General features: G+C 41.3%; 1 protein-coding gene across 1 annotated transcript in view; it reads left to right on the top strand.

The window, feature by feature from the left end:
* The window catches only part of STK32A (serine/threonine kinase 32A), a 111,036-nt gene that overhangs the window by 74,393 nt on the left and 8,987 nt on the right, over positions 1-27,656 (top strand). The window contains 4 exon segments of the mRNA XM_037044988.1: positions 7,064-7,101; positions 13,679-13,768; positions 22,010-22,107; positions 26,976-27,092. Coding sequence (XP_036900883.1) covers positions 7,064-7,101; positions 13,679-13,768; positions 22,010-22,107; positions 26,976-27,092 — 343 coding nt within the window.

Genomic DNA, 27,656 nt, shown 5'->3' with positions numbered 1-27,656 from the left:
CACATGGGCCTCTTCTACCAAAGCTGCAGGGGTCCACACTCCACCAAAAGCCTGTGGCTTTCATCTTCACCTGGCTGCAGGGGTCCCCACTCTGGCAAAGCTGTGTGGCTCCCCTTTCACCTCACCAAGAGGGGGTCCTCACTCTGCTAAAACTGTGTGGCCTCCCCCAATGGCTGCTGTGTCTAGGTTTAAATCCCTGCACCAATCTTCCTTTGTACCCCTATTTCTGACTCCTCCCATGATCAGTTACACCTGCCAGTATCTCTGTATTATTACAAGTTTACTGGGCTGCCATCGTAAGTCTGGGCAGGTATGACCCCATGTCATAGAGCCAATCTTCTCCAAGCTCCCACGCAGGCACTGTAACTCGGGGGACCTGCCCCCCAGTTACATCTTGGGGGGAAGTGACTTCATCCCCTGGCTCCAAGCCTGGCCACAGCCATTTAACATATCCAAGTGACCTGCCAAAGGCTATAGATATGTTAAATGACCATGGCATGGATTAGCTGCAGGGCTGTGTCTGTACAAACAGCCCTGCATGTTCCTGCTCCATGTGTCCCTTCCCCCAACTCACACCTGTAGGAGGAAGGGGTGAGGACATCTTATATGTCTCTCCAATATTCATACACCTTGAATTCTGGACACCATTCCAAGTCTTTTCTTGGCTGCACCCTGCACCACCACTTCTGCTCCCCTTTGTCTGTTTGCTTTAGACTTTATGGCCACATACTTACTTATCCATCTATAGTCCCAACACTGTGCCTCCTTCTCTGGCTCAGAGCTAGGATCTGCAGTCACACAACCTGTTCTCAAGTCCTAGGGCCACCAGTCAGGAGCTACATACGTGACTTAGAATGTCACCGGATGTTTCTAGAATAGCAATTTTCAACTGGTGTGTCACAGGTGTTTTAAAACATTCAATACCTGACTATTTAGTCAGGGGCACTGACCTCTTTTCCCTTAGACGGTCAAAGTTTTTTAAAATGACAACAGCCAACACAACAATAGCCATCTTCTATGAATGAATCAAAATTATTTTCATGGTTTCTAGCACATGATACATCAGGGTTGGCACTTTATTATAACTTTTTACTCCTTGTAAGATATTAAAGCAACACATCTTAGTGTATGCGCCAGTTGGTTCCATTCTGTGGAGTTTTTTTGGCCAAGCACAGTGCCTAATACCTTCCAGATGCCAGTGGATTCATGGCTCTGGAAAGACTCAGATGTTCAGTTTTTAAAAAATTATCTTGGCGCTTAAGAGAATTCATTTGTTTCATTTTCAAGTGACACGTTTATTTTTTTCCCCACTGCTAGAGAAGATACTATCAGTCCTGGAGTTGAAATGGAGCAAATTACTTTTCACCTCGAATTAAATGGTCCTCTCCTTTGCTTAATTTTAAAAAGCAGACCCCCCCTCATGACAGTGTTGTCTGTTACCACCAACATCCACACTGATCTTGTTCCTTTTTGGTTCCCCTTACCTTGTAGACCCTTTGCCTTCCTCTGACTGGTTCATTTCTTAAAACCTGTTGGGTGAAGTGAGAGACCCAGGAGACTTGCATTCTGGCTGGTCTTTGCAGCTAGGTGATGTTCAGGTCCCCAGTGCTCTGTGTCCTTGCTTGCCTGGTGACAGAATGCGTTCCTGTGACTAGGGATTTGATCTGTGTGAGTCCAGATGAAAGGAAGCAATGGGAATTAATGGATATCAACTATTCCTACGCTGTAAGGCAGGAAGTCTTGTCCTCTAAATATTCTGCTTCTGTAACAGGAAAAGGCATCAGCGTTCCTGCTGCCTGTTACTACGAAACCCAATAAGTGACGACAGTGATTGAATCTTTTATGGGCACTTTATTCAGATGGCTGGCAATCTGAGAAAGTGGCGGATTTATACCCTAACAAACCATCTTCCCCTCTCTTTCCTGGCCAGATCTTTTATAAGGGAGGTGGGTGAGGACAAACAATGTGCAGGGAGAGCTTTGAGCTTCAGAAGCTGCAACACTCCCATCTTTCGCAGTTAGCTGTTCCCAAAGAAGGGGGGTGGTCGTCTTCTGAAAGGCCCAGATGCCTCCAATTTGTCCCCAGGTGGTAATCTCTAGCCAGTCCCCTCCCCCACCCCACTCCAGGTGCCCTATTTTTCCCAGGAGCCAGGGTGGCCTTATCTGCAGTTTCTGAAACAAAAGCTTTAACACACATTAGTTGCTAGAGATAATTTTTTACCTTAAGCTAAAATTTTCCAAGTCTTGAGTCCCCTATCACTTCCAGAGACTGCAGGATAGTTAGCAACCTCAGTTCATACAGGTCATGGTCTGCCATCCTGCTTCTCAAACCACAGTTTTTGTGCTGCTGTTCTGTTGGATGCGCGTGCTTCACCTTCCTAGGGCAACAGACCTACTCCACAGCCAGGGATTGGGGAGTTTTATGTTCAAAGACATGCATATATTATAGAGTAGGGTGCAAAATCTACATGAGTTTCAAATATGCAATAGAAACTATGAAAAAGAAAATTAAATGAGCTGCAGACCAATTTGAACCAATTAAAACAATAAAAAAACATCCACTTGGTAAGAAAGAGGTGGGAGAGGAGACCCCAGAGGTAATAATCCAATCCTGACAGTTTATATCTCTACCTCCTATACCAAACCATGTGGGTTTGCTTACAATTCCCCACTCACAATCTCCCACCCCAACCAACTCTTTTCTTACCATAGACCTGTTTATGTGACCAATAGCTTTTGTGTGACACCCTAAATAATGTACTATAGAATTACATGTATGATATCTTTTCTCTTCTCAAGAACTTGCAGAGGACCCAACCTAGGAGAACAATACATGACACAGAGTTAAACCTGAACTATGGCCCTGTCAGAAAGCCATGGGACACCAATGGAGTGGGTTTTGGTTTGGATACACTGATTTTCCTGTTCCCTGTTCTCACAACACCCCATATCAGATTGCTGGGCTAGTGACTTGATCCCAGGGCAGGCCTAGTGAAGGGATGTAATTAGCCTATTAAGTGCTGCTAATATGCTGGGAAGTCATTCAAGTGAGAACAGGGGTGTATCAGTTCCGCCTTGGGCTGAGCTGCAGGAGCATTGGATTTCCACGCTGTTTCTGGTTCCCAGTGTGGGAATCTGCTGACTCAACAGGGCGCGGCCTTCTCCATTTCTACAGTGAGTGTGAGCCTAGAATTGTATGTTACTGCCCCCGAATTCAATAGCCTATCCTCTGAAATTGTGGCCTCAGACTGCAGAAATCACTTCTTTATCACTCTTACTCTGACATACACTCATCTACTTACTAAAGTGATTGATATTTTAGTTGGCCAACACTAAATACAGTGCATCTGGTGTAGAGTGGTTTATGTTTTGGGGGTGGAGAGGGATGTTGTTCTTTGTTTTTTTTGTTTTTTCTTATCTTTAGGGAAAAAGAACATGTGTCTTATTATTCCAGAAGTGTGAGAACCAAGGAACCAGATTCACTCATTTTTATGACAAATGTTTACTTAAGTGCTTCCTTTGTTCTGGACACTTTGAGGAGCCTGGGAACTACAGCATTGAACACTACAGGAAAGATGTCCTTTGTCTGAGAATCTGATGGTCTCAGTATGTTAGAAATGCCAGTTTGGGAATCGTATTGGATAGAGAGTCATGCTGGTCAGCTGGTAGGCTGAGATAATGACAAAGGTATGATGGAGGAAATGGGGATAAGGGAATAGCTAGCTGGGAGAGGGGAAAAGATTATTGGAGGAAAGCTGGGGAAGTGAGAGGTTAATTAATATTAGATGGAATGTCTGCACAGACATTGTCATCACCGAAAATAATAACAATGAGCGGGAACTCATGAGCTGTATGCCTCCATGTATATTTTGACCAAAGAATTTTTCCAGAATGTAAAGTTCCACATTTGAAAATCAGATTAATATTTTTGGATGTAAACCACACTTGGATGGTATTTCTGAACATGACTGTGCATAAGACATTCTTAGAAGAGGCTGTGTTTGGACAGATAGTCTAATTATCACAGGACTGAGTGAGGCAGGTCACAGAGTCTGTGATTTTTAAAGCCCTCCTGGTGATGCTTAACGTATCCAGGTTCAACAACTACTGAGTCAAATCATATTATAGATCACTTTAAATGAAGCCATATTACAGACTGCCTTACAGGGAGAAACATTTTAGCAATAGTTATTTCATATTTAGGATTTATTTGAAAAGGTAAGAAAGCAGTGCTACATTTCACAACTACAAAAATCTCAGTTTGCATTAGCAGGAATTTTTGTGTGGTACACTGGGCTTATTTTCACATTCTTTCTCCTGGTATATGAGTAAACAATGCTATCGTTCTGCGGTTCACCCTGCAGTGACTTAGAAGTTACCTCACCAGCATTTTGGAAAAGCTATATACTTAGAATCTATGCTTATATACTTTATTTTTATGTTAAAAATCCACTTTTTCTTTTATAACTTTCTTAGATTTTCCTCATATTCTTTCTCTGAATTTAGTAGTAAACACACCTTTTCACCACTTCAAGCCTTCTTGGCACGGCTCCTTATGAATCTTTTGTATTCTTTCCATCCCCGAAGGAACTATATCTCAATTGTCTTTATATTTCTGAAGCCCTAGGATAGTGACTTAACAAAATAGATAAATTTGATGAATAAATGAATATGAGATTGATGTTCAAAGTGTCACATTAAATCAATTGTTAGTTCTCTGATCTCTGTGTTCTTCTTTAACCATTATCATTAGTTTCTGGGGGAAGGAGTAAGTAGAATGATATGTAGCTTTAATAAATAATAAAAGTGATGCTGAGGGATTTATAGAAGCTTATAAGGTATCAAACGCAGAGCTATCCATTTTCTCCAGCAAGCTGTCATACATTCAGGCCACAGACTCTGTGTGCTCACCTTGCTACACCCAGGTCCCTTTCTTCCTGGCAGGGCTGCTTGGGCCTCCTTCTCAGCTGGCAAAGGCTAATGGATGCTACTGTGTGCAGGTCTGAAAAAGGTGGTGGGATCCTAACACCTAGACTACCTCAAGCTTTCAACCATAGAGTGTTTGGTGGTGCCCCAGAGCGCTCTGATAGTTACTGTTAGAATTAACTAACCTTGAGTGCACTAGGCCTTACCTAGTACCACTGAGTCATGCATTTACTGCCCACCAGACTCTCTGGGCTTATATGATGGGGTATGACTGTAATCTAGAAACCATTCCTGACATCAAGGAGCTCATAATCCAGTTGTGAAAAAAAAGTAAATACAAATGATAAATGTTATGGTGGGAAAAGTATGCTCTGCAGGGCACATAGAAGAGGCCATTGACTCAGAATCAGAAAATCGGGAGAGCTTCCTGCAGGAAGCAGCATCTGAGCTATGAGGTGAGGGATGAATCTGCATTGTCTGAGTGTAGTGGTGAGGGGGCCTCTGATTCTGGTGAAGGAACAGAAGAAGGTGGGCAGATGCAGGGAGCATCTTGGGGACTCCGTGTGGCTCCATGTGGCTGGAGGACAGGAGTCAGATGATAAAAGGGCCTTATTCCATATGAGTGAGTTTGAACTTGATAATACTTAAAACAACAGGATCTTTCAAGGGGTTTGGTGTGGAATCTTCAGTATTGAGAGGGGGGCATAGAACTGCACAGTTAAAACCCCTCCCCATACTCTACATTTTTAGCAAATTGTCCCCTGCACCAGAGAAGAAAAATGACACAGCTACAGAGGATCACTTAGGAATCCAGAATTAACTTTAAGTCTCTAACAAACCAAATGAGAAGATATTCAGAGTTCATGAGACTGCATGTTGGGGGTGGCATGAACTTGGTTCTCTTTGTAGGTCAGGGCTTGCTATTCATTAATATTTTCTTTTTTTTTTTAAACAAACTCTTTTGGGGGTAACAGTTTTTAAAGACTTTATTTATTTATTTATTTTTAGAGGGGAAGGAGAGAGGGAGAGAAACATCAATGTATGGTTGCCTTTTGTGCATCCCCTGCTGGTAGTTAGCCTGCAAGGAACCGGCTTGCAACCCAAGCATGTGCCCTGACTGGGAATGGAACCGTGATCGTCTGGTTCGCAGGCCCGCGCTCAATCCACTGAGCTACGCCAGCCAGGGCGGTTATTCATTAATATTTTCATGAACAGAGGACCCTGACAATCTCAGTCTGTCAAAGACCAAGGTCATCTTATTCAAGCAACATAAAAGCCACTTGATGAGGCTGAATGTGTGTTCCCAAAACCTATTTCGGAATTTCTTCCCTAATGGCTTTTGTGAATTTAGGTTGAGGGGCTTTAATTGCACAGTAGGGAAGAGCAGGAAAACCTTAGGGTGGAGGGTGAGGGCTGTTAGGAACAGCAATGCTGTTCTCTGATTGAGGAGCCCTGCTTACAGTATTTGCTTCAGGAGAATTTTGAAAACTCTATAGGCCTTATATCTAAGTATTTATCATGACACTACTCTTTTCTCCCAGTATATAAATTTAAGTATCTCAACAAAGCATAGACGACTGGTTCAAATCTTAATTAATCATCCTAGGAATATTTATGAAGTAACTAGAAAATTATAACATCATCCTAAAGAGGACTCTAATCTATGTAAGTTTAAAATAAAATCAATAAAATCATGTTATAAACCTGTTTTTGTAGTCTTTACACTCATTCCAGATTTACACAGGTGTAAAAATTGAGAATTAGTACTCCCACCTTGCGACGATTGCCATGCCCCATGTGACCCTGTGGAGCAATGTTTATATGCTTAGATATTATATGTTATAGAGATTAAGAGTCTGAGCTTTTGAATGAGAGAGACTCAGGTTCAGAGCCCAGTTCTTCCATCCACCACCCCTGACTCTGGGCTAAGTCACTGAACTCCTTTAAGCCTCAGTTTTCTGATCTAGAAATCGGGGGGTTCATGGTAATCATCTCTTAGGTTCACTGTGAACACTGAATAAGATTTTGAGTGATGAGGGCCAGTACATGTTTCAACTCTGCTTAGCATTCTTGAGCATTTTCTGCTCTGGCTGTTTGTTTTATCATGACAATTTTCTCTTTTCTTTTTATTCCTCTAGGGATATGAAGCCTGACAACATTTTGCTTGATGAACATGGTGAGTAAATGATTTGTTTGCAACCCACAGGACTTGCCTATGGGACAAAAATGATACCCAGTGAAGAAGCATTACACATAGAGAAGGTGTCTTGCTTGACTAACTTGAGTTATATGTACAAAATTCATTTTATAAGTGGGAGGGGCAATTGGGGGAAATGTCAGTATTTACAGCAGGGGTATAGGACACCAGCACACCCTTAAACATAACATTGAATTTACATAATGAGAAAATCGTTCTCTTTCCAATGTCCTTCCATCCCTACTGATTTCTTCAGGAAAACCATCTCAGCTTTTTGGTGCTGGTTTGCCTTAATATCTTTATAACTGTCATCTCCTTCTTTTTCATAAAGACAGAACAGGCCTCAAGCTTGGAGCATTTGGCAGGCAATGGTGTCTCCCTAGATATCAGGGACACTGTTTTGTTGGCATTGCGTCTCCTTTTACACTTTTTTTCTTAGAAGGGTAAGTTGGATTTACATTTGCAGAGGAGATAGCAAGTTTTCTGTTCAAAGATCTTTCAGTTTAAAAAAATCAGCCAATTTATGCCCTGGCTGGGTAGCTCAGTTGGTTGCAACATCATCCCATATACCAAAAGTTTGTGGGCTCGATTCCCTGTCAAGGCACATACCTAGGTTGAGGGTTCAATCCCTTGTTGGTGCGCATTCAGGAAGAAGTGGTTCAATGTTTTTCTTTCTTCCCTCCTTTCCCTCTAAAGTCATTAAATATCCTTGGGTGAGGATTAAAAAGATCAGTGTAAAGTAGTTGACAATATATGTGAACTGAGATGGGAACTCGATAAGGGAATATGGGAAGAACCATGTAGAGGAACAATGAACGCCTGCAGTTGGAGAAACACTGATTAAAGATATCCCGAAGAACAGGCTTTTGCCACAATGGTTGAATGTGTCTAATCTATAACATTTCTTTGAATGTACATTTGGATTTATTGGTCTGCTAGAGTAGACCTGTAGCACACACACCCTTCAGGTTACAAATGTTTCAAGGGGCAATAAGATCCTCATTCTTTTCACAAAGCTGCTAGATGAGTTGTAAATCTGCAAAGCTCCTTACTCATTTGACTTCAACAGAAGGGATTTGCAAGTAGGACTGCAACTCCAAGGACCACCCATTGTGCATGATTTATTTACTTAGTTGCATTTTAAATGTGATTTGCCAGATCCCACTTGTGTGCAGAAGGCTAAGAAACACTTTGACCTCTAATTTAAAAGCTCAGGGTTGTTATTTATTTACAGACTGTCTAAAAAGGTTTTTTCCCCACTCTCTTTCAATGCCTTCTTTCTTTTTTCCCTTTACTGCTTTTGACATTTGGGCACAGATTCTATGAATTTCAGAAATGTGGGCAGTGATGAGACTTAGCATGAAGGTGACTTTCTTTAACACACCAGTCTGCTCTGCCTTAAACAGGAAGCAGGGTCCTCTCTCACCCTGGTGCATATAAACCCTATAGAGCTTCACCGTTGTGGGTTGGGCCTCCCCTAGCTACAGAGGGCACCTGTGCACAACTCAGAAAAAGATGCTCCATCTGCCCACCACATTCTCACAAAGGTACATGGCTAGCACATCAAGTATGCACCTGGCCCAGTTGCCACTGTTTACCATATATTGCTCTACCATTCACTGAGGCCCTGAATGGAAACATGTAGGTCCTGTCAGCCAAAACCTATTCAAGATTTACCTTCCATTTCAGAAAACAGTGTTTTAATCTTAAATCTCAAACATGTCTTTATCCTAATTTTACCTTGAGGATAGAATGGCCAGTTCTTCCATTTACTATCTCTGACCTCTCTCCTGCACCTTCTTTCACCTCCTTATGGTCTTGCCCACTGGGTGGTTGTAGATTAGGAGGACGGTCCAGGAATAAGTTTATCTGCAAGTTTGACCATCCTTAGAGACTGCCCTTGTGAAAGATTAACTGTGTAGTATCATAGTTAAGAGCATGAATTCTGGAGCCAGATTGCCTGAGCTCAAAACCAAAGAACATGTGATACATGTATACAATTGAATACCACTCATCCACAAAAAAAAGATGAAATAATGTCATTTGTGCCAATATAGATTAATCTTGAGAATATCATCCTAAGTGAAATTAGTCAGATGGAAAAAGTCTAGAACCATTTGATTTCACTCATATCTGGTATGTAAAACTAAAAGCAATAAATGAACAAACCAGACCAAAAAATACACAAAAACTCATAGACACATACAGTGTTATGTTGATGACTGGGGGAAAGCGGAGAGGGGGAGGTAGAAAAGGGTAGAGGGGGGAGAAATGGTGGTGGAAGGAGACTTGACTTTGGGTGGTGAACACATAATACAATATATGGATGATGTATAACAGCACTGTACACTTGAAACCTATATAATTTTATTAACCAGTGTTACCCCATTAATTCATAAAAGTAAAAAAAAAAACAATTCGCCCACTCATTAGCTCTGAGAGTATCAACAAGTTGCCTAAACTTTCCCTACTACCTTAGTTTCTTCAGGGATCAAAAGAATATTTATTTTTTAGAATTCATTGTAAAAATGAACTGACATACTACTTATAAAGTGCTTGATTGCAATATCTGACAGAAGGAAATCACTCAATAAAAATTAGATATTATTATGATTCCATGAGTTAGTGGTGGCTTTCTTCCCTAGAGAAGGAAACTTAGACTACTTCATCTTGGTTTATATTGCTGTGCCTCTGTGTTAGATAGTGAATGCTGGGTACTCATTTTGATTCCAAAGACTCTGTGTGTCTGTTAGCTCGTGTGTTTAAACAGTTTTCTTGAACCCTAATTCTCAGGTAACTACACTGTGCATGGTCCATTCTGCTTTTAAACCCACTTTTCAGGGCATTTTGTTTTTGGCAGGGCTGAGTCTCAGTTGCTTAGGGACTGTGAATAGCCATCCCAGTCGGCCTGGGGAACAGTCCCAACTATACCTGTTGTCTAGTGTACTAAATACAATGACTACTTTTCTCTCTCAAAGTGCTTGGGTCTGGACAAGACCCAAGCACTATGCGGATTTTCTGTAGTATGTTCCCATACTGCACTCAAGTTGAGGATCACTCAGTAAGAGAAACATTACCTTGGGAAGGATTGGATGTATGGATGGAATAAAAGCAAACAAACAAACAAAAAGATTGAGAGCTCTTCTCTAAACACTGTCCTGAGATCCCTTTCTGGGGAAAGCAATTTTTGAGGTTATTTACTTTCTGTTTATTCATACTCTGAAAACTAAGCCTTTCAGGCATTGCTTTTGGGCTATAATTAACCACTTTTCACTGAATGAATTCCCGGTAACCTCTACCCTGGGCTCATTACATAGAGTTGCTCTGCCTACCTTTGAGTCTTCAGGTGTGATTGTTCATGTTCTCTGTCTGAAGCCCCTGTTTGTCCTCTCCATGAACATTTACAATATTTCACCCCTGATGGGCCATCACAAGCACCTCTCACCTGGGGATGCCTAGCAACAGTGAAGGGTAATTGCCTGTTACTGATCTGCCTCCTATACCTAGAGAAGGAAAGTGAGCTGTGTATGATACCGCATTGTTTACATGTTTCATTTAGCACCATTTGGCAACAGGCAGAAACTTTGTCTTATGTCTCCTGATTCACATAGGTTCACATTCACCAGAGAAGATTAAAATTTTAAAGAACCAAATCCTTTCATAAAATGGATAACCTTTACATGGTGTGAATAAACTTTCTTTGTACATCAGAATTTGACTTAAAGATGCTTTTTAATGTAGAGCACACCTGCTACTGTTCTCCTGAAATGTCTCACTAGCTCAGAGCCCAAGAAGGCATTAGATCTTGGATGGCATGATACCAGTTGTTCTGATGCACATTTTCATATCCTACCCATTTAAGTAGACCACCCAATTCTATTAATTCCACAGTGTCTAAAATTCTTGTGTCTTTTCTAAGTTACTCAGAAAATAAATTTTGTATCCAGAGGAACAGCGCTGTCTGCCTGCTATATCTAACAAAATGACAATTATGGTAACATCTATAATGTAGATTTCCTAATATCATTCCTAGTTACAGGGAGCAGAGAAAGGCAAAAACTTGGTCCAGAGGTATGAAAAAGGCCTAAACTTTCTGTCATAACTGTTCCTCCCTTGCAGAGCCCTGAAATGTGCCTAAAAACCAAGTGGGCATCATGTTCAAACACACACACACATGCACACACTGTACCTTCGGTAACCCTGGAGTTTCTGATCATGACAAATAGCAACAATTGAACCCTTACTTCCTGCCAAAGGCTGAGCTGTCTCCCACAATCATTGTTTTCTTTGATCTTCCAAACAATCTAATGAGAAGACTTTTATTCTTCTCCCAGCTTTGCAGAGAGATAAGCTACCTTTTTAAGGTGGCACAGCCAGTCAGCAATAGAACCTGGACCTGAGGCCAAATAGTCTGACCTCAGAGAACAGGCTTTTAAGTGCAGCATCTCCTGGCTCCCCTAATTCATCCTGAACCTTGTGAACCAGCGACCCAGTGCTTTGAGCAAGACTCATGGGGAAAAAGAGAGAAAGAAAAAATTGAGACCACCTATGCTATGGTAGGATGAGTTATGGGAATCACCCATAGGTACCATTCAAGCAAAAAAACCTTTGACTGTATTAAAACCATTGACTGATATTTTCATACAGTCAAACACAAACACTTTGGCCACAAAACTAACCCTGGCGGTAAAGGCAGTGGGATTTATCTTTAGCCATAGGCTGGATGCCAGTAGAGATGGTAGTAAAGTCTGTTCAGGGGAGCATGGGCAGCTGAACCCGGAAGAACAGTTAGATGACACCACCTCCAGTTACAACCATAGCTCCTCTCAACCACAGAAGCAAGGAAATGCCAACACTCCAGCATCCTCTGAAAGCACGTGACTCTTGTGCCAGCAGCTACCACAATAAGCATGTCTGCCTGAGCTCCTGGAGCAGCCCCTTCCTTCCTTTCTGCTTCAGTGTGGCTGTCCATTAACACACTGTGCAGGCATGTGCTCCCCGCTGCAGCTAAGTGGTAAGACCCACACAGGAATGCCCTAAGTGTGAGAGCTGAGCGAGGCCCGAGGCATCACGTGGTCCACCCAGTCCTTTCTTATACAAAGAGGAACTTAGGTTCAACACAGAAATGGGAGTAAAGTCTGCAATGTGTTAGGGGCAGAGTTCAGGGTGGGACTCGGGTCTCCTGTCTCCCAGTCTAGAGCATGTTATAAACTCTCTTCATAAACAAAACTTGACTTTCCCCCCTGCTTTCCTTGGTGAGTTATTTTGTCAGGAATCATAGGGGACAACCAACTTAACAGACAAATCTACTAATGTTATTTCAGAAAAACAAGGATAAAACAAAGTACTCTTTCCTGGTAAAAAGAAATAGATTTTCGTAAGTGCTCAATGTCTTCAACGGGTTCTTGAAAACTGAGTTTTAGGCAAAATGGCATACTATAACAAAACCAACCTTTACCATAGGCTAGTCTAGATGAACAAAAGTGAAGTTCCTATTGCATATTTCTGGTCACAAAAACATCACCAAGCTCCTAAACAAAGTCCCAAAACACTTCTAATATTAAAAATTAAAGTAAGTGTGAGCTATACATATATTTAAGAAAGATGAATAAAAATAAGTGAGAGAATGATTTTCCAGCCCACTTATTCCACTTCAGGGTTCTGGGTGGCCAGAGCTTGTCCTGGCAGAGGTAGGGACCAACCTTGGACAGGACTCCCCTTCATCACAGGGCCACACACACACACACACACACGCTGAGACAATGCACACATGCCCGTTCACCTCACATGCACAGACAGGGAGAGAACATGCAAATCTGACACCAACAGTGGCTTCTGGGATCTGATTATTCCCATCAACATTATAACAAAACAACCTTGAACAACACTATTCAAAGACCCGCTATATCCACGTTCGTGTATGCTTTATAATAACAGTGTTTGTTTCTTTAAAAAAATTCATTAACAACCATTGGCAACTTGACATTTTGAATAGCTCTTGGGTCCCTGTTCATACTCACAGGTTACGACTTAAAATGTGAAAGAAAATTGCCTAAGTAGAATTAAAGAGCAGGAGCTGTTTAACTCCCACAATTAACACTTCCTGAGGTTAAACTACAGACTTTTAATCAGACACTAATCTTTGCATGTTATGTTCCGAATGCTGGAGGATTAGCTGGCTGAAGAACATATTGTATATTTTTACTTTTTTCTGCATTGATTTTTAGAGAGAGGGGGGGGGAAAGGGAGGGAGGGGGGAAGGAGGGAGGGAGACATGCATTTGTTGTACCATCTATTTACATATTCATCGGTTGGTTCTTGTATGTGCCTTAACCAGGGATCAAACCTAAAACCCTGGCACACCAGGATGATCCTCCAACCAACTGAGCTACCTGGCCAGGGCAGTATATAGTGGTCTTGAAGACAGAATAATTGAGCTTTTACTGCTAGTACCCAAAGCAGAGAAGAATTTACAGACTGAGCTTGGTATAGAAGCATGGCTGTGCTACTGGGTTGACTGGACTTAACGTTCTCTGTGGTGCTTCTCTCCTGCCAGGACACGTGCACATCACAGACTTCAACATTGCCGCTGTGCTGCCCAGGGAGGCGAGGATCACCACCCTGGCTGGCACCAAGCCTTACATGGGTACGGGCTTTGGGGTGGCTGTCTTGACTAAGAAGGAGGCTTTGGTCTTTCATTGCCATATACACCATTTATGCCAGGTCCAGTCATCTATAAGGACTTAGAACTAGAAAGGGCAAGCCCCCCTCTGACTTTACCTATGAGCTTCTGATTTCATGCATCTCAGGTGACCCTCAGGATTCTCCATTTAGGGAGGACTCCATCTAATGTTCATTCATGAAGGCCATTGACTACATTTTGGAAACCCTATTTTATAGACTCATTTAGGACAGCATCCCCATTCCCCAACAAAGAATATTAATTCAATAAATTTATACTTATTGCCTCTGGGTGCTTGGCACTAAGTCAGGTGCTGGTGAACCTGCAGTGAGCAACACAGACAAGGTCTCCCCCCATGGAGCTTTCTCTTCATCAGGAGGAGCTTAAAAGTAGAATCAAACAGAGAAGACAGACACAGAAATAAGTAGGATGCTAATAAGTGAAAAGTGTTATTATAACCATTATTTGCATACTACTGGGTTATATGCAGAGGCTGTAAAGTTTACAGAGTGCCTTACAGTTATAATTTTAGTTTTCACTCTTTTTATAAAGATAAGGAACTGGATTTTGCCTGAAGATTTAAAATTTACACAGAGGGTGTCTAAAGGGTAGGGAACAGTGCCAAAATTGTCACTTAGATTTCCCATTTAATTGTGCTAACAGCCACAAGTTAATCATATTTTGCATTCTTTTGTTGGAAGCAGCCACCTCTCTGCAGGTACCATTCCAACATAAGTAGCCCTAACCCCTGTTCACCCCAGAAACATATAAAAGAAGGTCTGTTGCCCATTGGGGGCATAAAGTATTCAGGAAGAGTCTTCCTCCTCTCTCTCTGCTGTTCCTTAGGCAGATGAGTCAGATCTCAAGAGAGTTATCTGTAAAGTTGGTGCCTGAGTGTGAGATAAGGTTGCTGGCATTTCACTCCTGTTTGATGACTGTTTAGTCACTGAACTTTCTGATGGGTCCCTGTACTCACAGAGCTGAGCTAGCCATGGCATATTGATGAGTTTGGCGTCCAGTCTTTCTGGGAATCACTGCAGTAGGAGACAGAGACAGGCAGCAGTGTATGAGAGTGTATGTGTGTGGTGGGGGTTGTGTGTTGGAGGATTAGCTAGTGGATGGGGTTAATCAGCTTCACAGGGGCCCCTCCAGGGCCCACAGGGTGCAGCCTGCAAGGCAGGGAAGCTCCTGTCAGCTTGGCTTATTGGAAGCATGAACAGTCCCAACAGAGCCCAACTATGTTAATCTCTGGAGGTGACACCCGAGCACAGAGTGGTGTGAAAGCCCTTATAACATGCACTTAGAGTTGTGAACCTCTACTGCGGCCCCTGAGCTCTGTTAGCTATCAGAGGCAGCTAAAGAGAGGTCACCCCGGAGGCAGTGTGGGTCTTTTGTGTTCGGATCCCTGTGCCTCTGCACTTTATCCACATTCTAAAACAAATGGTACTTGCTCAGAAAAGAAAAAAGGAGGTATGCAACAGGCAGAGTGCTCATCCACACCAAAGTGGCTGAACCCAGCCTGGTGGTGTCAGGGAGCCTTGAATCAGACATGAGATTGGTTTTAAAATTCACAGGAGTTTCAGAGTATCTCAAGTAAATGTTTTAATGAGCAAAAGGGATTCAATTTATTAGGCAACAGATTGAGCCTGTACCAAGGGAGCCCATGCTCAGCAAAAAAGGAAGGCTAGGCACTGCATAGTTGGGAATGGGTGAGGAAGGAATAAAACTGACATGCTTCAACCCTAATCCGTTGTGGTGGTGAAAGTGTATGGTGTCTCTGGTTAAACTGGTGGGATGTTACATTAAGTTGGGGTGCAGTGAATTGTACTGGTTAGATGTGGTCAGAGTAATGCACAGGCAAACTATCTGTACTTGAACTCCAGGGCAAGGACAATGCCACTTTCTTTTAACATTTCATTCTTTTCTTCATGCAAGTGAATAGAGAAAAGAGAATCCCCACCTGCAGGGCCACTTTGCTTTCTAAGAGAAAGAAATCTATGGCAGAAAATGAGCTTTATTTTATATGATATTTGAACAGCTGCAAAATTTCCAGCTTCCAATGATAAGTGGTGGAATAAATTTCTTTTGTCACTTCTAAAATAATGGGCACATATATAATTCAGCCTACTTTCTGCCTTAAACCCATGGTACTCAAATGATGTAAGGACCATCCAAGACTGCTGGTCGGATGAGTTTAATTCCACAGGTTTCCTGGGTTTCTGTATGAAGAACTGTTTTCTTGGAGTCAAACTAGAAAATATGCCTCTGGGTTTTCTAGGTCCAGTTTCCATGGTGAGAAGAGGAAAGGGAGACCACCTTTATTTTCTCTCCCCAGTAATTTCAAATACAAGATCTATATAATTTAATTCTCTTCGAATTGGCATTTCTTGACTTTTCACAACACAAAGCTTGGAAATTGAAATCTGGTCAAAGTTCTCTATGCCTCTCCAACTTCACACATATAATTAGCAATTACTAATATTTATTGAAAGCGTTCTGTGGAACAGAAAATGTGTTAAATGTTTTGTATTCATTTATTCATTCACTTTTTTTCTCAAAAACCCTATGTGGCGGGCTATAATTATCACTCTTTTACAATGAGGAAAATAAGAAGCTAAGTAATTTGGCCAAGATCCCATGGCTAGTAATTGAAAAATAGCCTAGATATAAATCAAGCTCTGACTTTAGAAAATCAAGCTTCTTCCTGAAAGAAAGAATTTTTTAAATGTTATTTGTGGTTCTTAAATGATTGTAAGCCAATTCAAGTAGGGCAAACTGTTACAAATGTTTGTTTATTAAAAAATGAATATCTGACTATCATCACTTATCTCTTTATTCTGAAGTTGCCCTTGGCTTTGATTTTTGGATGGGAGTCTGTCTAAGAGGAACCATGGGTGGAAATCATCTTTTTGAAAAATAGCGTTTCCAGTAGTTTGGCAAAATTCACCTAACACCACACCGGCACTCATACAACACTCCCATAGGGCACTAATTAGCAATTAACCAGAAAGAAAAAAATTCTGAAAAGAAAGAAAACTTGGATTCAATACTGAATGAAGATTACAGGAATATACAATAGCTATTAATATGAGATGCTGAACATATTATGAAGCAGTTCCCTGGCTCTGGAAATGAGCAGATGAACAGTCTGCCAGTTCTTAACCAATTTTCATTCATAGTCTTCTAATTACATGTTTCCTCCCATCACTCCAATCTTTCCTCCTCCCCACTCCTCAGTCTGGGCAACTCTACTCCAGACCACTTAGAGCTTCACCAATTAAAATATGCTTCCACTTCCAAAATAAACAAACAAACAAACAGATTCACTATGGAAAATGTATACTATGCAGATAAGCAAAGAGGACATTAAGCTAATTTCTCCACCCACAGATATTTATGGTTTCCTTCCAGATCTTTAGTCTGTGCATACACAAATACACCCTTTTTTCAAGTTGGATCATACTGAATTCTGTAACCCAGAATTTTTACCTTATAAAACAATCACATAACAACAGGCATCACACGGTGAGCATGTATTATGGCCTGAGCACTTTGCAAGGTTTTTAAAGTTTATCCCAAAGCGACCCTGTGCAATAGGTTTCATTATTATTCTGATTTCACAGATCTACAAAAAAAGAAAAACAAAAGCAAAACAATCAAACTAGAGAGAAACTGACATGGTCCTAATCACCCAGCAAGTGACTGGTAAAGAGCACAAGGCTGGTTAAACCCAAGTCTAAAAATGTCTTGAGCGGTGACGGTGACAGTGATGGAGGTATAATGGCTCACATTTACTGAGTTCTTCTTATGTGCCCAACACTGTTCTAAGTACATAAGCATATTATGTCATTTAAAATAAAAACAGTTCTTTTTGCAGGTACTATTGTTATTCCCACTTGAGACATGAAGACTGAGAAGTTAAGCTCTGTCCAAGAGGAGCTATGGGTACAGCCCTCAGGGTCTGACATCAAAACCCTGACTTCACACTCTGCCCAACCACCTCCGCCTGCCGAGTATATCAGGGTGCCTCAGCCAAAACAGAAAAACCTGCCTCTCTGACTCCAGTGCAGGGTCCAAGCAGCTAACACTCCTTAGTTTTCCATACCCATATATATAACTGTTGTTTTTATGGTCACGTGCAGCAGAACAGAGGGCTGCTTCAGAATCTATTTACCCAATTTCTTCATTGGATGTTAGGTTGTTTCCCATTTTGAAATACAAATTCATGATAAAAATCCTGCTAGCAGATATACATCCCGAAACTTAAGTATTTCCTTGTAATAAACTCCCAAAGAATTCCTCCTCATCAGAGGGTACATATGTTAATGCATTCCCTCCTGAAAAGTCACATGGAATTCAGGTTGCACTATCAATATCATAATCTTCTCAAAAAGATCAGTGAAAATGGTACCCTCTTATGATATTAAGATCACATTTCTTTGACTTCTTTTGTAAATGGCCTGTTTATGTTCTTTGCCGATTTTCTATTAGGATTTTAATCCCTTTTTACCTATTCTGATTGTTTTAATGATTGTATAGAGAATGCTTGCCTTTTGTTTATTAGGAATATTAAATTCTAAAGTATCATATGTGTTATAAGCAATTCCTACTTTTTAGTTGCTATTGTTCTTATGACATTTTGACAAACTATTTTTCTAATATCAAATCATTTCTTTTTTTTACTTTTTGTTTCTATCTTTTATGCTGTTCTTAGTAATATCTTCTTATTTCCAGATTTTCAATATGGCTACCTAATATTTTTATTGTTGTTATAGTTTTTTTATTTAATCCATCTATACATTATTTTAACTGACAATATGAGGTAAGGATTCACCTTTATTTTTTGTTGGATTATTAAATAATTGTTATCACTTATTAATTAAGGACTTTTCCATGCTTATTTGAAATATAGTCACCATAACTAATCTGCGCACTAGCGTGTATATGCTGTGACTTTCAGACCTCAATCACTGTGGTTTTATGATATAGTTTATTACATGGGATCCACGTCTCTTGATGCTTTTTTCAGAAAACCATTACTCACTCTTTTTTTGTAGATGAAATTTAGAATCATTTTTGTAAATTCCATAAATTATTTTTTGCATTAAAGTTACAGATTATCTTTGGAGCCCTTCCTTTACATCCTGACCAGAATGTATGCTCCACTTGTTTTAAAATCTGAAAACTCTATGAGGGAAATTCAAATATTTAATAAACACATGAAAATATGGCCAAGTTTAGTAGTAATCAGGGGAATGTCAGTTTCAACCTCAACGAAAGACAATCACATACTCTCAAGACTGACAAAAATCAAAAGCTCAGTTAGTACTGAGTGTGGATAAGGGGATTGAGGTAAAGGAAGTCAGATACGTTGCTGGTCATCTAGTTCATCTGTACAACCACTTTGGTAAGTAGTTTGGCATTGTCTAATGGATGTGAGGATGCACATTCTGTGCCCAGCAGTTCCCCTGGCATGGATGTACAGGATGTTCACAGAGGGTTGTTCACAGGGCTCCCAAATGGAAAACAGTTCGAACAGCTACCACCAGCAAGACAGGCAGGTAAATTACAATATGTTCATCAAGCCCTGAATGTGAGCAAACTGGAACTATGGGCAGCAGTTTGGATAAATCTTACCTGTAATCTTGAGCAATGAAAGCAAAACAGCAAAGAGAACGAAAAGTGGGATCTTCTATATATGAGATACACACACATATGTTACATATACACACAACTATACAAACATACATATACATGTTATATATACAAGGGTGGACAAAAGTAGGCTTACAGTTGTAATACAAATAAACAATACAATAATTAATAATCATAACAGAAATACAAGAATAAACTCTTGTGTTTCATATACTCACAACTATAAACCTACTTTTACCCACCCCATATGTATCTATGCACATGTACATAACATATAGGCAAAACTGAAGAACTGCTTAGAAAGGCATGTGTAGGCAGTAAATGTGTGTAGAAAGGGAACAAATTGCTAATATAAACTGAAAACAGTGGTCACTTCTCGGTTTGTGAACATGACAGGAACAATGTTGGGGTCAAGAGTCTATCCTGTGACTTCCGTCATGATCCCCTGGCCATTTGTTCATAATGACTTGCTTAATTGTTCTTTTATGTTGTATCTTTTCTGAATGTAGGCTGAATCACTTTAAAAAACAAACAAAACACCCAATGGCCTTTTGAAGAAAGCTAGTCCCTCTCCACCTCTCTCTGTACCCTCTCAGTGAGGGGTGCCTCTTGAGTTGACAGGAGCCCCTTGTGGCCTCTCTGCTCTGGTTTTTCAGCTCTGTGAGAGCTCAGAAAGGTACTCATTTATTGTGTTTTAGTATGTTGGTATGATGTTTTTTCTTCACGTTTTACCAAAATTCCTCAGTGCCTAGCACACGATGAATATTTGATGAATGAATGAACGCAAATTCAGATGCCTTCATTCTGGAAAACAGTCAAGTAGAAAAGAAACAAAAAGATGCTCCTGTAAACTCCAAGGACAATCCAAGATCATGGAATTCACCGCTTTTATAGAGTAATGTCTATTTTTGAAGGGCATTTCCTCAGCACGGTGGTTTGTTTACCCTCAGGGTTTTCTGCAGCCTCTCTAAGTGAGCTGCTGTCGCCCTGGGGACCCGCCTGAGGTGACTTGCTGTGAGATACTGAGAGGGGGAAGCAGGGTTTAGTCAGTTCCATCCAGTCCGTGGGGTGCCACGGGGTCAGGGCCACTATCTCTCCAGTTGCTCAGGGACCTGTGACTTACAGAAAGCATGCAGTGATGCATGAAAGGTGAATCCAGCAGAGAGTGAGGCCTGCTTGGTCCTGCTACAGCAGGCTCTTTCAGTCAGGCTCAGTCCTGGGCATTGGGATGTCAACATCCCATCTCTGACTGGATGGTGTCCATAGGACTGTACTGAGAACTGAGTGCACTGGGCAGGGAAAGCCGATGTATTCAGGTCCCATGACCCAGCAATATTTTTGGTCCAGAGCCAGTGCCTCAGTACCAGAGGATGGGCCAAGTGTGTGTAGCTCTTCACTAAGTAAAATTCCTGTTATGACAGATGCATGCCTCTCTAAAAAAGTTCCTAATTTTTTTGAGTGCTTTCCAGGTGCCAAGCACTGTGCTGAGATTTTGGCATGTACTCTCATTTAATTTCTCACCTCTAGAAAGATGGGCATCTTATTACTCTGATTTTGCTGGTGAGGGTTCTTAAGCTAAGCCAATGGAGTTGTTCAAGGTTACAATAAGTGATGAAAGCAAGTTTTGGACTCAGTGCAGCTCCAGCTCCAATTGCACTTATTGCTAGATTAATGGATTGAGCATCATTCATTCATTCAGTGAACATCTCTTGAGTGACTCTGAATGCTGGGTTCAATTTTGGACAGTAGGAATATAATGGTAAGCAAGCAGACAAGATACTTGCCCTTGTTTTGTGTTTCATTCTTCCTCCTCCACCCCTGGGGAGTTAGGGATATTCTTGAAAGAGCATGTAGAATGTACAATAGAAGTTCACTTTGTGTCAAAGTACTTAGAGAATGCCCAATGGTGGGGGAAGGGTTCCATTGGCCTTAAAACTGACTGTAGCCCTGCCTTCCACTGGAGTCCATTCAAAGAACTCCATAACAAAGTGTAAGTGCTCCACACCTGGTATTAAACCTTATTATCACTCAGAGTGCGCACCTCCTCTTCCCTCGCTCCCTCACCCCCAGAGCAGAACTGAAATCTTGCCCTTGTTTCTTCAAGACGACTGAGGTGGAGGGCCAATCTAATGCTCACTGCACCAACTTCTGAGCATTGTTTGCAGCTGGAGTACAGATTTCAGCCCTTTGGCCCAAACCTGCCAAAGCAAGACAGCATATAACATCTTCTCAGCCTTCTTGGCTTCAGGGCCAGCCACACAGTTGAGCGCCTGATAGGGTCTCATTTTCCAGAGATACATGTTCTAGAGAAGAGAAGAATGTGTCCACCAAACCTGTGCCTGTCTATTGTGTTGGCTGATGAATGAGGCTCCTGAGAGAGACTAGAAAACTAGAACTGCTGCCTGCTCTGAGCAGCGTTGTAGTGGATGACAAACAGCCATGCAAGTGTTACCCTTCACCCTGGTGTTTCACCTTTGGAGGGCCACGTTGGGAAGATAGATTTGTTATCACCTCAGGAGCAAAACAGGCCTAACTTTCCTGTGTTTTCAGCACCAGAGATGTTCAACTCCAGAAGAGAAGCAGGCTACTCCTTCGCTGTGGACTGGTGGTCGCTGGGGGTGACGGCATACGAGCTTCTGCGAGGCCGGGTACAGTAGCACTGTGCTTCTCTTTGCCTATTCTTCCAGCAATTTCCATCTTCAGAATGAAGAGATGGATTATTTTTCTTGCTAAAAACCAAGCAGTCTGTTTGAGAGGTGACTATAGTCAGCTCACTAAAGTGACTATAGCATGTGATGCCATTAAGAGCCCTTGGGATTTCTGCTTCCATTTATTCTCCTAGCTGTGGGGCCAAGCATGGGAGTTCACGTTAAATTATGCAGATAAAATTCAATGAATAATGTGGAGATTGTACACTCCCAGGAAGGGGAGATAAATACACCTCACTAAATATCTTGTGTAAATACATTTGTTTTTTTGGAGAAAGCAGTTTGCAGTCACAATACAGGGCTCTCACTCAGACCCACTTTCCCATGGCGAGTGTGAATTATTAATATGACATAATTCATGCCCCATCTTGTTGGAGCCCTGCCTGTCATCTGGCTCCTGGGTCTGGGTTCAGTGGCAAATTGCAATCATTTCCTTTAAAGGGAAACACTTCTTAAACTAGGAAAATGCCTAGGAAGAACTTTCCTAAGCAAATATTTTTTCTGCTTCATATATATATATGTGTGTGTGTGTATCTATATGTGCATATGTGTACATGTATGTATATATAGATACACACATCTATCTATACACACACATTTACATCTATAGTAGTTCCCTGTTAGCTAGCTGATGCATCAGTATCATCAGATTCCTTGGGGGTGGGGGTTTAGACAGGTTGCTGAAATATATATATAGCAGAGGTTTAAGTTGTACTCTCTTACAAATTTCAATTATACAATACAGTGTTACCAACTTTAGTCATCATGTTTTACATTGGATCCTCTGACCTTACTAATCTTACAGCTGAAAGTTTGTACCCCTTTTCCAACTTCTCCCTATTTCCCCACCCTCAACTCCTGGCAACCTCTTTCCTTATCTGTTTTTGTAAGTTTGACCATTTTGGTTTTCTTATATTCCACATATAAATGAGATCATACAGTATTTGTCTTGCTCTGATTTTACGTAGCATAATGCCTTCAAGTCCTTCCAAGTTGTTGCAAACAGCATATATTTTTATGTATCTATATCACATCTTCTTCATCCATTCATCTGCTGAGACACTTTGCTTGTTTCCATGTCTTAGCCTTTGTGAATATGCTGCAATGAACATGAAGGTGCAGTACATTCTTCTAAAGCACAGATGTGTGTGGGGGCAACTTTGCCCGCAAGTCCCCCTGTCTGCCATGGATGAAAGTAACACTACCAAGACATGATCTTCTTGGGGAGGAGAGGTGGCCAATTTCTCAGGGGAAAAAGGCCAGGGGCGCCTTCCTCAGGGGCTTTTATTGGATTGTAATACACAGGAATACAGGCGGCAAGGATCAAACAGTAGATAACATTTCAAAGAAATCTGAGGGCTTAGTCTGAGTCAGTGTCTGTCAGATAATGGGGTTGCAAAAACTTTGGAAGACATACTCATTTCCTGCTCGGACCCTCATTGTATGAATGAAAACACTCTTAGCAAAGCAGGTTTCACAGGACTTTTAGGAACTCTTTCTTATGCCCAATCACCCTGGATCCCTCTCTAGCTGGCAAGAGGCTGCACCACCTCCCCCATCACAGGTTTTCAGGCTTAAGTGGATTAGAGCCAGGAAGCGCTTCTCCCAGAGGACATGGGGACTGGGCTATGTCAGAATAGCTGGGGGGCAAGGGTCCATCACTCCCTCTTTGTGGCAGACCCCCGAGTCCTTCCATGATGACCTCCCAAGTGATCACGTCTGGCTTAAGTTGTCCCTCCTCTGAGGGGTCTTACCCATCATGGACTAACCGGCCATGCTTTGGGGGCAGGGGATGAAGCAGAGACAAGCTTTGTCTCCTTGTGGTTCACATTGCTGAGGTCGCTCATTCATCTTAGCCATGGGGGGTAGTTACAATTCCTGAAACCAGGCAGAGCGGTTTCCAACAGATGTGAACTTCCACACACATACAAAAGTGCTGCTGCTCCCAATGCTTCACCTTTTCACACACATACACACACACACACACTCTTCACATGACTCTCCCCATCCCGCCAAAACACAGACAATCTTCTAAGGCATTCTCTGTCCTTTAGAACTAGGTTAGTTTTTCAGATTTTGCTTCAGCTTGAATGGCCCAGACTCTTAAGCCACTTTGTCCTCTTTGGGTTCCTTCCTCTCTTGAGACATTTTGGGCCTTTTTTTTACCTTGTGTTCCTTTGCCTCTAAAGGTATTTCCCAAAGTAAACCTGGATCTTCTTTCTTTCTTTTTTAATTTATTTATCTTTGTCATCTCTGTCTCCCAGCTGTCATTGCCGTTGTGAAGGCAAGGCCCATGGCTTCTCTAGTATTATATTACCCATAAGTGTTAGCTTGTCATAGGGACACAGGGAGGTTTACACTAAGGATACATTCCTAGCTGCAGTTCTTGCTTTTCTACTCCTGAAAGATGATATAATCACAAAATAGCACTTCCTCCCATCTACATTTTACCCTTTCCACTTTGTTCATTCTTTATGTTTCACACTTAATATAATTGTTTTTTGTACCCTGTCCTGCTCACTGTAATTTTTCTTTGGCGCGTGAATTCCATTTATTGAAGTGGGTGTGTGCAGTCTTTACAACTATGTGTGGTTTTGCTTACATAACTATAAGCATCTCACCAACACAGAACTCACATCTGCCTTGTTCTTTATTGTTCTCCATCCCCAGTGCCCAGTAGAGGTGCTGGAACATATAGGCATTTATTAAATATTTGGTAAGTGAGTAAATATATAATTCTAGTAGTTGATGAATTAATATGGAATGAGAGAAATAAGTCACTGTATAAGAAAAAGGCAGTTTGACTATTTAATAAGTTCGTAGGTCATGAGGATTTTTAAAAAAATATTTAAAGTCAGTCATATGACCTTTTTAAGTAAATGAATACACCCTTAAGCCAGTTGCCCGTGGTGTTCATTATTTAATTATTCATTTATCAAATCATTCTGTGTTTTTAGATGATTAAGAAACAGTAGGTTAAGCAACAACAATGAGTCAAAGAAGGGAATTAGAAAAAAATGTCCATGCACATGCATGTAATCCTGGACACTTAGAACACCCAGCCTGCCCTAGCCTGGGTTTGATCTCATATGTTCACATAAAAGATTCCTGAATAACAGAATTACTATGGGTAAAGGCTGTCCTCTAGTGGAAATTTATGAAAACTGTGATAAAGCCCCCCTCTTCCCTGCTGCGAAGTAAAACTTAACCAAATCCTTGGAATGAGTCTCATGCAGTGACCCACAGTGCCCTTGCTGGTGAACAGTCAGCAAACACTGGTAACAGCAATCAGGTACCTCGCTGTGCTTTTTTGACACTGAGTTACACAGGTTGTTTGCACTGTAGGGTCACCGAGACCACAATTAGTGGTGGTCCTTTATTCAGTCTTGAGGGAGGAAAATACATGCCAGGTAATTGTGGACCTTGCATTAAAAAAAATTAAATTTGGCCAGTTTATTTCTAGGGGGTTCACTCTCAGCATCTCTTGATTCCCTGAGTCACCGACATCGATGTGCCACATGGAGTGTTAAGCTTTTCTTCACCTTTCAGCCAATTCATCTTGCTGTTCACCTTTCCATCCGCCTTTTCCACGCTATGTCAGTAACAATAGAAGTGTCTCTCCTGTAGTGTTGCTAACATGCATTAGCCATGATCCTGTAAGCTCTATGTGTGTGGTTTGATTTTCCCAACAGTCTCATGAGGCAGTTCGTTTTACAGAAGAAGGAACTAGAACTCAAATCCAGGGACCCCATTTAGCCCTCCAATGCTTTTGCTTCAGACCTCAAACACTTAATTATATTGCCTTTTAATACTGATGTATACCAGAGAAAAAAAGAAACTCCACTTCTTCCAATTATTTCATCAGTCTGCAATCATTTACTAAGTATCTGCAAAGGGCCAGACACTTGCTCAATACATGTATACATCCGTATTAACGGCCCTTTTGCTGGTTAATCCAATACAGGGATTTTGTTCATTCTACAAACAGGTCATGAGCACCTACTAGGTACTAGGTGCCATTGGAAAAATGTGAATATGGTATAATCCTGTTTTGTTTTGTTTTGTTTTGTTTTGTTCTGTTTTAGTAGTTAGCTCCCTGTTCACAAAAAAAGAGATAAAACCCACGTTGATTCCTGAATAACAGAATTACTGTGGGTAAAGGTTGCCCTCTAGTGGACATTCATGAAAACTGTATGAAGACCCCGCTCTTCCCTGCTGCGAAGTGAAACTATAAAAGAACCTGGTTCTTGGAGAAGTACTTTTGCCTCATCATAAAAATTGCCACCCCACTCCAGAGAACCAGGGACTCATAACATTAAGGGTGGAAGTCTTCTGGGTAACTTTCCACCCTTAATGTATTCATAATGATTCAAACAAGTAAGAAGAGATATGTAATAAAACTCTGGATCTCTTTAGAATCAAACTAAATAACACTTGTTTAAAACTTCAACTTACTGACACATGTCCAATAGTTTGTGAGAATATGGCTATAAGTTACCTTACAAAACAGTTCCAAATTAGCTCTCAGAGGGGGATTTAGCCCCCAGAGATGTCTTGTTTGGCCTAGGGAAATCAACTTTTAAAAACTCTGAGATTTTAAAAGAAATGGTAGATTTTTCTGGTGTCTTTTTTTAATAAAGTGGGACATCTGGCAACACTGGACCATTTATTCCTATATCAGGAGGGATGAGAACGTGATGCTGGGGTTTTATGAGCTGAAAATTTAACTTGGAAACATTTGCGAAGCAACATTCTCTCTTTCTTTTACCCTATAAACATGAAGCCTCTTCCTTCCTCTCTCTCTTAAGAGACCCTATCACATTCGCTCCAGTACTTCCAGCAAAGAAATTGCTCACTTGTTTGAGGTGGCTATTGTGTCCTACCCTTCTGCCTGGTCACAGGAAATGGTGTCACTTCTTAAAAAGGTAAGGAGGAGGATTGTGTGACAAAGGAAAACGGTGATTAGGAAGCATGCCCTCGGATTAGCAGTTGGGATGCAACATTGGAGGCAGTCACGATAATGTACGTTTCCAAAGTAGGCTTTGCAGTTCACAGCTTTCAAATGCATGGCTTCTTTAAGGCAATGCCCATGACCTCTTTCGTGTCTCAAAGCCAGCCCAGCTATGAGTGCCTGACATGGAGCCCTTGCTCTCTTTGTGTTGCCTACACTTTCTCTGAGCTCCCCTGTCTCAGGGACTGGACTTTCTGTCCACTCACTTACACAAGCCAGAAACCAGAAACCATTCATCACGCCCATATCCAATCCATCACCAGGTTCTGCAGTTTGACCTTTTAAATATTCCTTGAATCGGTCATTTCTCTCCACTGCCACTGCTGTCTCCCTGTTGCTGCCATCAGGTCTTATCACTGGTTTGTTGCTGTGTCCTCTACACACTCCATCCTGGTCTCCATTCTGCCCCACAGTGGTCTGTTCAAAGCAAACTTTGCTGTCCTCCCATTGTCCTTAGTGTAAAAATCAAAATAATTTG

This window comes from Sturnira hondurensis, unplaced genomic scaffold (assembly GCF_014824575.4).
Source record: "Sturnira hondurensis isolate 20B ecotype Veracruz unplaced genomic scaffold, ASM1482457v3 Scaffold0004152, whole genome shotgun sequence".
NCBI classification, from domain to species: domain Eukaryota; kingdom Metazoa; phylum Chordata; class Mammalia; order Chiroptera; family Phyllostomidae; genus Sturnira; species Sturnira hondurensis.
This window is presented reverse-complemented; position numbering and strand designations above follow the sequence as displayed.